This window comes from Lagopus leucura, unplaced genomic scaffold (assembly GCF_019238085.1).
Source record: "Lagopus leucura isolate 7727_CA_CO unplaced genomic scaffold, USGS_WTPT01 Super-Scaffold_73, whole genome shotgun sequence".
NCBI lineage: Eukaryota > Metazoa > Chordata > Aves > Galliformes > Phasianidae > Lagopus > Lagopus leucura.
Genome location: NW_024962252.1, coordinates 40,022,964 through 40,035,953, shown reverse-complemented (window position 1 = coordinate 40,035,953; position 12,990 = coordinate 40,022,964). Strand labels below are relative to the sequence as shown.

The 12,990-nt window shown below is 38.4% G+C and overlaps 1 protein-coding gene across 1 annotated transcript in view; it reads left to right on the top strand.

Moving 5' to 3' along the window:
• Positions 1-1,529: 1,529 nt before the first annotated feature.
• FRK (fyn related Src family tyrosine kinase) overlaps positions 1,530-12,990 on the top strand; it is a 46,926-nt gene continuing 35,465 nt past the window's right edge. Inside the window, exon 1 of the mRNA XM_042883318.1 lies at positions 1,530-2,336. Within this exon, the coding sequence (XP_042739252.1) occupies positions 1,906-2,336 (431 nt within the window). The 5' untranslated portion in view covers positions 1,530-1,905. The remainder of the gene's footprint in view (positions 2,337-12,990) is intronic.

The following is a 12,990-nucleotide window of genomic DNA, read 5'->3' as shown; positions in this document are numbered from 1 at the left end:
GTGGCTTTGCTTTATATGTTATTAATTTTTATTTATCTTTTCTTCTTGTAAAGCAAATCAGTAGAAGTCAGGAACTCTAAATGGAGCTAAGAGTCATGTGTGCACAATTTAGGAAGACACCAATTATCCCACCAGCAATTATTTGAAGGACAAAAAGCTGGACATGAGCCAATGGTGCATGCTTACAGTCTAGAAGGCCAACAGTATCTTGGGCTGCATCAAAAGAGGGATGGCCAGCAGGGTGACAGAAGCAATTGTCCCTCTGTTCTCTGCCTTTCTGAGTACCATATCCAGGCCTGGGGCCCCCAGTATAGGAAGGATGCAGAGCTTTGGAGCAGGTCCAGAGGAGGGCCACAAAGATGATCAGAGTGCTGGATCACCTTTCCTATCAAGAATGATTGGAGAAGAGTAGGCTCAGGGAGACTTCATCACAGCTTTCAAATACTCAAAGGGAGCTTACAGGCAGGAGGGAGAGCAGCTTTTTAACGTGGGTAGATTGTGATAGGACAGGAGGAATGGTTTTAAATTAAAAGAGGATAGATTTAGGTTAGATGTTAGAAATAAATGTGTTAAACAGAGGATGGTGAGGTGCTGGAACAGTTTGCCCAGAGAGGTTGTGGATGCTCCGTTTCTGAAGACATTCAAGTTCACTTTGGATGGGAAACTGGGCAGCCTAATCAGGTATTTGGCAGTCCTACCCATGACAAGGTGTTGGAACTAGGTGATATTTAAGGTCCCCTCCAGCCTAAGCCATTCTATGATTCTGTGCCTCCCGACCAAAGGAAAAAAGAAATTGTTGAACCCAATTTATTTATCACCAGGAAGCTATGGATAAGTGAATGGGTTTTATATGACCTCTTACTGAAATGCCAGCATGCTGTATAGACAGGCTGTCCTCCTTGCTTCATACCCTATTTCCATGCATTATGTGCATCACTGGCTGGTGATTTCCAGCTGCTGTAAATCCTGGTCTGCATGGCTGAAATGTGGCAGATTGTTCCAAAGGCTGCTTTGCTACAGCAGCAGTCAGACACCCATGCTCTGTCTGTTCAACACTTTACAGGTGCCTTAGGAAGGGAAGCATTTTGGTTAATTTAGCTTCCGCTGGCTTGCTCACTGGCTGGAAAACAGAAATTATTTTTATATGTTGTTAGTATTAGTATAGTATTAGCCATCCACCTAGAGCAATTGGCTTGTGACTTTGTTTCCTCAAAATGCACAATACAGTATGTAGTAAAATAAATTTTTTTCCCCTCATAAGAAGTTTCAAAACCAGATTTAAAAAAAAAAAAAAGAGTGGGTGTGTAAGAGCGCAGAAGCAGCAGGTGTGTTCCAGGTGAGGTCCCTGGGCAGGCATAGGCTGCTCCGTGAACAGAAGCCAGCACAGACCAGGAAGCAAAAAGAAACAATCAGGCTGCCCGTGCTGGAGGCTGAGGAGACACGCAGGTCAGCTCGGTTAATCATTACCAAGGAGTTAAGATATAAGAATACCCCATCAGAAGCATAAAGAGCTGAGAAGACTTCCCAGAACAGATTAGATTTTCTGAATGTATTTTTGCTGTGTCAGAGGAGGATCTATGTTCTTTTGCTGTTCCAAAAGTTCAGCCCAAAGGCAGCTCGTGTGTTGCTTTCCTGTTCCGAGGAGGAAGTCAGAAATTCCCTCCACATCTGCTCTCACGCATGAATTCTCCGGTTTCACTTCTGAATCAGGAGCTGCCTGAATGAGTTCTTAGCAGTGCTCAAAGAGGAGCTTCCATCTGTGCCACGAACAGTTTCATCTTGTGCCAAAGGAGGAAAAGAAATCCTTCAAAATGCTAAGATTTTATGGGGCAAAGATTTCCTTAAGAATATTTCAGCTGTGAAAAGTGAAAGAAGAGAAGGAGCAGGAAGGCACAAGGAAAAAGAATGGGAAACTTCTGTCAGAAGTACTGCGGCTGTTTGGAGCCCTATGTTCCTTGCTTATTCTCAGGGAAAGAAGATGAGCGGGAAGAGGATGTTGGCCAGGTCTTTGCCAATCCTGCTGTGGTAAGGATTGACTCACAGGCAGGAGAGAAGGACGAAGTGAATAAGACAAAAGGGAAGCCCTTACCTCCACTGCCTCACCAGTGTATGGTGGACACGTGCAATTTTGTGGCACTCTTCAACTATGAGGCTCGCACAGAGGATGATTTGAGCTTCCAAGCTGGGGATAAGCTTAAAGTGCTGGATGCATCCCACAAGGGCTGGTGGTATGCTAAGCTCCTCCTGCCAGAAGGGTCAGTAAGTCCTGGCCGCAAGCTCCAGGGCTACATCCCTGCCAACTACGTAGCCGCTGAACAGAGCATTGAAGCTGAGCCGTGAGTAACCCATGCAACACACACCACACATCTTTTCTGTAGGGTTAAGTGGGTTTGGAGCAATCAGTTGGGGAATTTTCTTTTTCTGATTAGTACCTTGTAGCAATGAATGTCCAGTAGTTCTACCAGTGAGAGTTTGAGTCCGTGTGTGTGTGAGGAAAAGACACTGGGATTGAAAGAAAATTAATGTTAAAAGGCAGAGTGTTGAGGGTTTTGTGGTATTGTAAGTAATATATACCTCAGTGAAGAAGCATTTGGAAATATTCAGGCTGGTTACCACTGTAATGGTTCCTACTGCTATTCATGTAATACTGATTGTGGACCAGCTGCTTTCAAGGTATAACCTTTTACCCAAACAGCCCTCAACATAACCAGTTGCAGAGTTATCATTTAGTTACAGTTTCAGGAAGTTCCACATTAAATCTTGTTGCATAGGTGAGTCTCTAACATACAATTTTTTCATGGCTTGTTTCTTCTCTATAAGCAAATCACTCTCAGGACTACTCAAGGTTAACTAAAGTATAGAAAATGGAAAAAGACTGGATAAAGCAAAGGAATGGACTGTATTTCTTTAAGTTCCACAGGGTTTATCTATTCAGCCTATGTTCTTCAGAAGTGGTCTGATCTTATTTACCAGTCAGAACATAAGAAGAAATCACATGAAATCAGTTATTTGGCTTTCTAGTGAGGATTAGTAGGGTCTAAGTTCGTCTGGGATGCAGAATTACTTTTGTATGCTGCAGTCAGAGGCAGCATGAAATAACACTGATTGCCAAGCAAGAGGTGTGTTTTGGCAAAAAATTATTGCCTTGGAAAACGACTGTAGAAATAGCATTATAACTCATTTTGGCTTTAAAGAAATGATACTGCAGATTTTCAGTTAAATCTCATCTGGATCTGAAATATCATCTCCAGTCTGATCTGCCCACTGTACTGCTTATGGCTAGGAAAATTGGCTTACATATGATTATGCCTGCCTTTTATCCACGATAGGATTTGGGATAGAGAAATCTTAGGGCAACTGTAAGATTTCTGTCAAACCTGAAGACCTTAATTTTTGGAGTCTGTCCAGCTGTTGCTATTTCTATATTCAGGCAGATAACGATTTCAGTGGTCATGTTCAAAAGAATTCTTCCAATTGCAGAAATCAATCTGCAGGGAAGACATTTTCTGAACCACTAGAGAAAAGATCGTGGGCTCTAATTCAACTCACCTTGGCCTTTGCTCTCTTCCAAGAAGTAGTTTTATTACAACTCATCTAAGATTGCCACTTGCAGTTAATGTTTTGAAAGTAATTTTCCTCAGTTATACAACAGAGTCTCAGCTTTTAGCCTCCTCATGTCATTCTATATCTTCAGTATCGTATGTGGAGTTAACTTGTGTGAAGTGCTCTACTGCATAAACTTGTGTTTTTTGCTTTTTTTTTTCTGTATGCAGAATCAATTTTATTTTCTTACACTCTTTTTATATACCTTACTCTGTTTAATAATCAACACACAGTTATGAGAAAAGTTTTATGCAGTTGGCTGGTTGATTTCTTTAGTTTTTTTGTTTTGTTTTGTTTTGTATTTTTTTTTCCATATTTTTAAAACAGCGAACAGAAGGAATGGAGAGCTTTTACAGCTATCAGACAAAGTAATTCCTCCATAGTATTTAACAAGTTTCTAATTTCATACCAAAACAATTCTGGCTGGACCTGCTGTCTTTCCTCAAATTTCCTTCTAAGTCAGTTGGTTGCAGTGACCTTCAACAAAACTAAGTACGCAACACTGTCTCCTGTCAATCCATACAGATACCATATAGATACCATTTCCTATAATTGTAGGCTAACTCAGGCTGGAAAGGGTCTCTGATCTGAAAGTTTCAATCAGCCCAGCTCAAACAAGGCAAAGATAAAGTTAGACCCATTTAATTAGAGCAATTGCCTGTCAAGTTTTTCACCTTATGGTTGTGATTTTTAGACTTGTATCTAGTTGTAACATCTCTCACTACAGGTTCCTCCACGACCTCCATTTCACCCATCCCATGTATTTCACACTTCTATTATCCTATTGAAATAGTAAGAACAACAGTTGTGATGGTGTTTTAATGGATAAACCTTGCCTAAATTACAAGGACAATGAAAAAGATATTATAATGTCTATTTATTTAAAATTCAATGTTTAATCACATTCTAGGAACTGGGCTTGTTTAGATGGGAAAAGAGAAGTCTGCAGGGAGACCTCATTGTGGCCTTCCAATACTTATAGGGAGCATATAAACAGGAGGGGAAACAGCTGTTTACATGGGTGGATAGTGAAAGGACAAGGGGGAATGGTTTTGAGACGGGGAGATTTACATTAGATGTTAGGGAGAGGTTTTTCACTCAGAGGGTGGTGATGCTCTGAAACAGGTTGCCCAAGGAGGTTGTGGATGCCCCACCCCTGGATGCATTCAAGGCCAGGTTGGATGTGGCTCTGGGCAGCATGGTCTAGTGATTGGTGACTCTGCACATAGCAGGGGGTTGAACCTACATGATCTTTGAGGTCCTTTTCAACCCAGGCCATTCTATGATTCTATGATGATTCTCGGCCTGAAATTTAAATTGAACTTCTTTCACCATTGCATTTAAGTTTTAATTAGCACTCACTTTTGGTGTTGGCCAATTGCTTACAGCTATGATGTAGACATCTGTTGAAATAGGATAAATTTCAATTACATCTTTTCATCCTTCGTATTGTTCTTCTTGGTCCCAGCACAGAACTAATAGAGAAAGATTTAGTCTCTGTCATGTAGCACAATCTAGCTCCTGAACACCTGCAGAGAGAATGGACATTTTAGTTTATTTCTCAAGTATAGCTCCAACTTTCTAGATCATGGAAAACTGGCTATCCTGTTTAGGGAAACAGATTTGATAATTACAAAAATAGCCTAGGTCAGTGTCCGGTGCACATAGAGGGACTTATGAAATTAGTGATTTTTTCACAGTTCCTGAGTCTCAACTTTGTAAATTAATGTCTGTAATTAAGCTAGGCTAAGACGCACATTGGCAGACAGTATCAAGCATTGATTTGATGACAATAGATGGCGAGTATCTAGTACTCAGGCAGGGTTTTCAAAAAAACAGCAAAGTAAAATATGTAGTTTGTTATCTCCTTGCTGACAGCTCAGTATTAAGATACAAAATTTACTCAATATGACTTGCATAACTTCAGTAGTAGAGGAAAAATTAGATTTTATCTTTTTTTTCCTGGATATATTGAGGCAGTTTCATAAATTCTTGATATGCACACAGATCATTCTGCTCAAAGACATTTACATTGTCGTTTTGCATGTTTGTTTAGGTTTATAAATCAGAGATTTATGTATTTTCTTTAGCAAGTGAACATAGCTTATAAAGCAGGTTCTCTTGAAAAGCAACTAATTTAAACACTTACAATTTCATGAATGAGTTCTTGGAAAACTGGCAAATAAAACAAACTGACCATGTTCTTTAGCAGCTGATTTCAAGATGATTTTATATAAACATTCAGAAAATATTGATACCCAATATGTGCATGGATATCCCATAAACTCACTTAAATAAAGGGACATAAGGACATGAAACATTCTATAAATTATGGAATAACAGAGTTGTCAGAGTCGCTATGTAAGTTTAGTCAGTATATGTTCTCATACAAAACTTACACTGCTTTTCCTAATCATTTTAATTTTGCCTGTAGACATCGAGATTATTAAGATAAAGGTATATATAGTCCTTTTTTAATTAAATTTTTGACATGATCTGTATAGCAGAGCTAGTTAGGGATTGGTAAATCCATTTAATTTTGTGTTATCCATCCTGGTAGAAGATAATATTAGGCGATTTCTTGTTCCCTGCAGGTGCCACAGGAGACCATTTTGTCTCCTAACTGAAATGTCTGGGATTCTTTCCTTGACAAAGAGTGTGACTTTACTTTCCCTGTGTTCCTTCTGTTATTTTGTTCTATAAACAGGAACCATAGTAACACATTCACCTGCCCTTACCTTATTACTGCCACTTGTTTTAACTAAACAAGGAAAAGACATAGTGCCAATAGTTACGTGCAGCAAATACAGCCCAGCTGGACAGTTCATTTTAATGAGGAAAAATAATAATTAAAAGAAGTAAAGAAAACTGTTGGAATGACATGAACTCTTCTACGGAGGAAAGGTAGAGTGTACTTAGAAGGTGCTCCCTCTCACCTGCTATCCTGATGGACCTGATGACTGCTTATTGAAAGTCAAATTCATTCCATATATTCACCCAATATTACTGACATAACAGTGCTGTGCTAAGGGAAGTAAATTAATGCAAATTCCTGGTAGATTAGGTCAAAGAAGAACTCCACAATTACTTTTAATGTTTACTAATTTCAGAATCATTCCTCCCTTCAGAGAGGTTTCTTGAATTGATACTTCTCAGCTGGTGGAAACTGAGTCCTTGACTTAATCAACAAAACCTTGCCAGTCAATTCCACTATGAGTTCCTACACTACCCTTTGAAAGCGGGTGATTTATAGGTTATTTTTTTCAATCATCTCTGTAATTCCTTCCTTTCTGTGACTTGACTTTGTTTTATATGTTGATGTAGTCTGAATTACTATGTATGAACAGGAAATCATTCACTGTGTTGACCTGTTTCAAACTTTCTGCAAATTCAGGCTTGTGGGGTTCCTTTCATATATGTGGGTCGTTTTTTGAAGTAGCTTACAGTTCACAGCTACAATGGCTAGAGGTTGTTTTTGAAGTGAAAGCTTAGATTTTGCTGAACAATTCAGAAATCCAACTGTGATCCTCTGTGGTTTCAATGTGCTCTCACTCTATCATTCTCACAAGTCCTTTCTGTATTACCGTACAAAATCTCGACACTACCAGAAACATCAGTAATCCTAGCACTGAAGTGGACTTGTAAAAATTGTGACACTAAGGAACGTGTATTAGTGGACAGTATTAGTGGTAGGTGGGCAGTTGGATTAGATGATCTCAAATGTCTTTTCCAACCTTAGTGATTCTGTGGTTCTATGATTCTATGTTCATTAACAGGGATGCCTGTATTATATTTCAAATTATCTCAGAAGCTGTCACATTATGTATGAAAGCTATTCTTATCCAGCTTTTGGTAGAAAAGGATTATTTATTGCCAAAATATGCATTTATTTTAAATAACAGAAATGGCTGTACATGAATTCTCTATCAATGAATGTATTTCAGGTATTCACTTGAATATACTTCATATATATGTGCTTCTGTGTGTACACATGTGCAGAAAGTATAGAAGACTGATGCTCTTAAGACCATGCAAAACAGCTTGGAAATACAGCCAAAGCCAAAGCCCAAATGCTTTTGATGTTTTCTTTACCATGTGTTCAAAGCATCTGAAATACCTACTCAGAGTTTTGAATCAACAAGTGTTTTCATGTGCTTTTCTTGAACTTAAACAATTTAATAATGGAACAAGACCCTGAATTTTATTAACTTCATTGGTCTTGTCTCAAAATTGCCATGTTAGCTTCAAGCCTATCTCAAACATTTTCTTTAGCTCTGCTTTTTTCTTAACTATACAGTGATAATCCAAAGGAGACTGTTCACAGAAGTATGTAATGTCAGATTTTATCAAGTGTCAGCAGTATTTATACATCTGTCTGTAATGCAGAAAAGATGTATTACCTCTCAAAAAGATCAAAAGAATTTGTAAATGTAAATGAGCAGTTTATACAAATTTGTCCAGTTTAGGCCACCTATTTCCTGTCAGCATGGTATTCTAAATATATAACATTGTCTGTTTAAATGGAGAAATGAAAAAATCCTTTCCTACCATATCTTTATTTGAAATTAGGGTGTACTTTATGCATTATAATTAGTATATAGCAGTTTCTATTACCATGCTGAGAAAGATTTGACAGTGAATTGTGTCAAAACCTGAAACAATATCCTGAAAACTGAAAAATGGGCAGTTTTTTTTTTTATGGCGCCATGAAACCCACGTGGCCCTTGCAGAGCATCTTTGAAAAACATAGACAATATCCTAGTCAGAAGAACTTAACAGTCTTGTTTGATGTTTTATTTGTTTTTCCTTCAGATTCAGTAGAAATAGATGTTGTGTGTTCTGGCCTAGGTTAGTTGATTTTGAATGATGTTAGTAAAAACATTCTCCAGGTAGCGTACAATTGTTATTGTTCTCTATACAATCTTCTTTAGTAGTTGTCTGTGTAACAAAGCACAGAACACTGCAGAGCTTACTAATCTCTGAACAGGTATAGGAGGAAAAAATAGTAACCAGAAACTCAGTCAGACTAAGAAGTCCTAAAGCTATACTGGTTTTAGACTATCTAGGTCAGATATCTCTGCGAAGAATTGTTTTGTAATAAGTGAAAAGCACTGTTGGGCATAGAAGACAGGGGCTTTTCTTACACAAGTGAGGGAGCTGCACTGAACAGATTAAGTCATAAAAGCGTACAAGATACCCTAAGAGGTCCAGCCAAGGACCCTATATACCAGTTTTTCTGTTTCAGAAAGGATCTTACAAAAATTGCACAATCCTATCCACTTTTTTGTTGTTGTACTTCAGCAGAGGTTGGAACGTTCTTACAAGCGACATTAGAGGGTACATCACTGTCATGTCTGATTACAAACCTAACGTCAAGTCTATTTAGCAAAGACATAGGTTGACATTGCAGAGCTCTTTATTTCTGTTTGGAGATGAAGACTAAGCTATTAAAAAAAAAACAAAACAAAAACACACCAACCAACCAAAGGAAAAAAAAAATCTTTCATCTCTACAGAAAGTTTTACATTCCTAAAATAGTTTTTGGCTTTTCTTCTCCATCTGGTAATTGTTTAGTGTAGAATGACTCAAAAAAACCCCACCAACATGCTCTCAAAACTAATGAGGAAGTAGCAGTGCTCTGAGGTTTACCTGCCCTTTCCTTTACAAGCCACACCTGCCTATCTCTGTATACCGTAATGCTCATGAGTCAGCCTGTGCTGCAGACGTGACTTACTTTACTATGAGAAGTTTACTGTTAAGTTCATATTGAATCTTACTGAAGATAACAAAAATTAGACCAGAATGGGTCATGCTATTATCTTATAGTTTAACAGAGATGCCTCTTATAAACATTATATTGAAGATACAGCCTTCCAGTAGCCTGAATTAGATAATAAAAATTTACTAGTGCATTTTTTTTTAAAATAGATTAGAAGAAAATGTATGATTGTTCACGCTTCATATATTTATTTGTAATACAATATTTTGCTCCTTTTCAAGTCGTGGAAGTAAAGTCCACATAGCAAAGGAAGAATTTATTACGTGATACTAAAATAAGACAAAATATTACATGCTTACTACTTACTTACTTACACATGTAAGATAAAAGAACAATATGCAGTGTTGCTCAAATAATATTCTATGGAGCATATGTAAGGGCATCTTGCATTAGAACTTGACAACGAAGCAATGAAGCTCCTTAGTTAAGAAACTTATTATTCATGGGAGTTCTTAAATGTTGACATTCAGGTTTACACCTTGATACTGCATATGAAAGCCATAAAAGTAACAAGAAATTTGAGTGGAAATTGACATCTTTGTAGTTTTCAATTCTCCAGATATGCTAAGGAAGCAGGTTTGTTGTTTCTTTTTACTTCAGAAGATCAAACAAAATATTGATCATGAATAAATGTCTTCTTTTTATCACTTAAACTACATAAAATATATATTTTGGACACTTACCTTAATCAAAGAAAATGGAAAAATAGAGCAGTGAATTTAGTAATAAGAGATGGATTCAGAAAGGATTTACTAATTGACATTTTTTTTACTTCCATGCAGATTACTCTCTAATCTGTAATTGCTTACCTTATAGACATATCTATCTGCAATAATGATGGTAAGCATTTTCATTAGCTTTCTCTCATTAAAGCAAATACCTTGCTAGTTTCCTGAAACTTTTTTTTTTTTTTTTTTTTTAATAGAACAAGAAATTTTTCAGGAACATTTCAAGCCTCAGCACAAAAGAAAAGAAAGACAAAAAATTTTGAGGCTTACTACAAATTTCAGAAATGATGAGAACTCCCAAAACTTAACCTCCCTTTGGAAACTACAAATCATTTTATTTAGCAAAAGTCTCTGTGAAGGTATGCAGGAGTCTCTATTGCTCTGATGTTTTCTGGTCAAAGGAGCTATACAGAACAGACAAGCCTGGCTCACACGCGATAACGGAGGTGGTGAGGAAAACAAGCCTAGTCAGTGGCACTAATTGATAACAGTATGTGGCATCAGTTGTACTAATTGATGAGCCTTCAAAAAACAGGCAATCTGAGACTTTGCAGGTGAGGAGATGCAAAGCTGGGGGTCCAGGAGATTGGGGAGTTTGGTGGGACTGTGCCAACCAGTGAGGCAGTGTGCATAGAAAGGATGTTGGGGAGGTGAAAAGGTAGGAAGAGGTGGAAACGGGTGTAAGAGGATCTGGTTGTGAATACTGTGTGCTTGTGAACCTGGGGAGTGCTGTCCTGTGCACCACTATCAGTGACCCGACCTCTGCCAGCCCAGGAAGAGGAGGTGATGAGGTTGTCTCCGTTCACATAGAAGATATTCTATGTGAGTCCTGCATTTGGGAGCTGTGGAAAGTAGTGCTGCTTCTGTGACTGTTTGTGTGACTGGCCACATCCCTGTTCTCTGTGTGGATAGTCATTGGTTTTCTGAATTCCTGTAAAAAAAGAAAAGATCACTTATTTTGCTCTAATTTCAGAGTAAAAATGATTTAAAAATTATGCAGGCACATAGACTGATGCTGAGATACCTTTCTGTTGTAGTGTTGTGCTCTCTTATGAAATAAACCATATTTGTCCATCTTGGGCTGATAATACATGCAGATGTCACAATGATTGGATGTGCAAGCTTTTCTTCTGGAAGACAAAGATTTCTTTAGACTGTTACCCTCCTCATCTCTCAGGCTTTTCTGATTACCCCTGGACACTGAGTGACCTGATCATTCTCCACTGAAAATTGAACTGAAAGGTCACAGAAGTCTGCTACTGGCAATAGGGTGTGGAAGTATGTGCCTGCGTGAATGCCCCAGAGAGAGCTCTGCACGAAATCTGTGGGCAGATAACATCAGCATCATTAACAGCCATAGGGGTCTTTTTGTTTCTGAAGGCTTCTCTTTTACTTCTGTACTGTAATGATTTTACTTGTTTGAAAAGAAAATAATTTTTCAAGAATTATTTTTGGAAGAAAATCAATTCAGTGCTTTTCAAGGCTGTAATGTTTCAAGTGAATGTATGATGAAAAATTTTCTTGTGCTTCTGAGTTTCCCTTAATGTTAAATCAATTGATGCTATTAGTGTTCTCTGTACCACTTTAACATTAAGGCTACCTCATGGTTTCAGCTTTGTTCCAAAGTTGTTATGAATAGCAGAGTTATTGCTACATTAAGGGAATGTTATAACTGTATATCAGTACTTTTGTTCAGGTATATGTTAACAAATGTGCAGAGATACTGGCAGTGATCCAAGATTTTATAATGCTATTTTGAGAATTGGACCTGTGAAATACTTTTCTCATTTGGTTGGTTGATTGTTGGTTTTTTTTAAGGCAACTATGTAGCTATATTTCACACAAAAAGCCCAAGACAATGCCCATTATAGACAATGGTAACCTTTCATTTATTCCGAAGACAAGTTTAAAATGAAATAAAGTCCTTATCCAGGTACAATAGCACTACTGGGAACTAACTTAAATAGTCAATTCCCCATCATTACAGAGCTAAAGATGGGATGGTTTGTTGACCTGAAGGCTCTGTCTCAGAGGCATAGTGATTGCTTTTGCAGCAGCCACGCTTTTCCCCAAGAGACTCCTTTCTCAAATGCCTGGAGGGGCCAGGGGAAATCTTTGGTGAAAAAGGGGAGGACTGTGAGCATGGAGTGGGTGAGCCTGGAAGAGAACACTTAGGGGGATCTAATCAATGTATGTAAGTATAGCTGAAGGGAAGCTATCAAGAGGATGGGGTCAGACTCTTCTTGGAGCTTAGCTACAAGATAAGAAGCAACAGGTACAAACTGAAACTTGGGATACTCCTTCTGAACATAAGGAAGCAATTCTATACTGTGAGGGTGACAGAGCACTGGAACAGGGTTCCTAGAGAAGTTGTGGAGTCTCCTTCTTGGAGTTATTCAAGAGCCGCCTCGAAGTAATTCAGTGCAACACGTTCTAGGTGTCCCTGCTTGAGCAGAAGGTTGGATCAGAGGTATCTTCCACCTCAGCCGTTCTGTGATTCTGTGAATGTGTTGGTATATATTTCAGAAGTTGGAATGGACTCAGACGTGTGGCAGAGTAGGGGTATGACTTCACCCATCCCCTTAGTTTGAGGAATGTCTCCTGAGCGCGGTGTTCATGGGGCATGATGAGGGATGAGGAGAAAAACTAATGTGGAATGCTGCAGATTTTAGCCAGAATGTTGCCTGCAGATATGTAATTCACAAACAGGTTTTGCCACAGGGCAACTGACAGGGCAGCTGGGATCCATCAACTGTTAAAACATAGGAAAACCTGAAGCACATACCACATTCATAGGGTTTGAAAAACATTTTGCATCTCTCCTTATTCTGTTGCCCTAAGAAAGAATTTTCATTTCCTGTAGGAGGCATAACCTCCTTG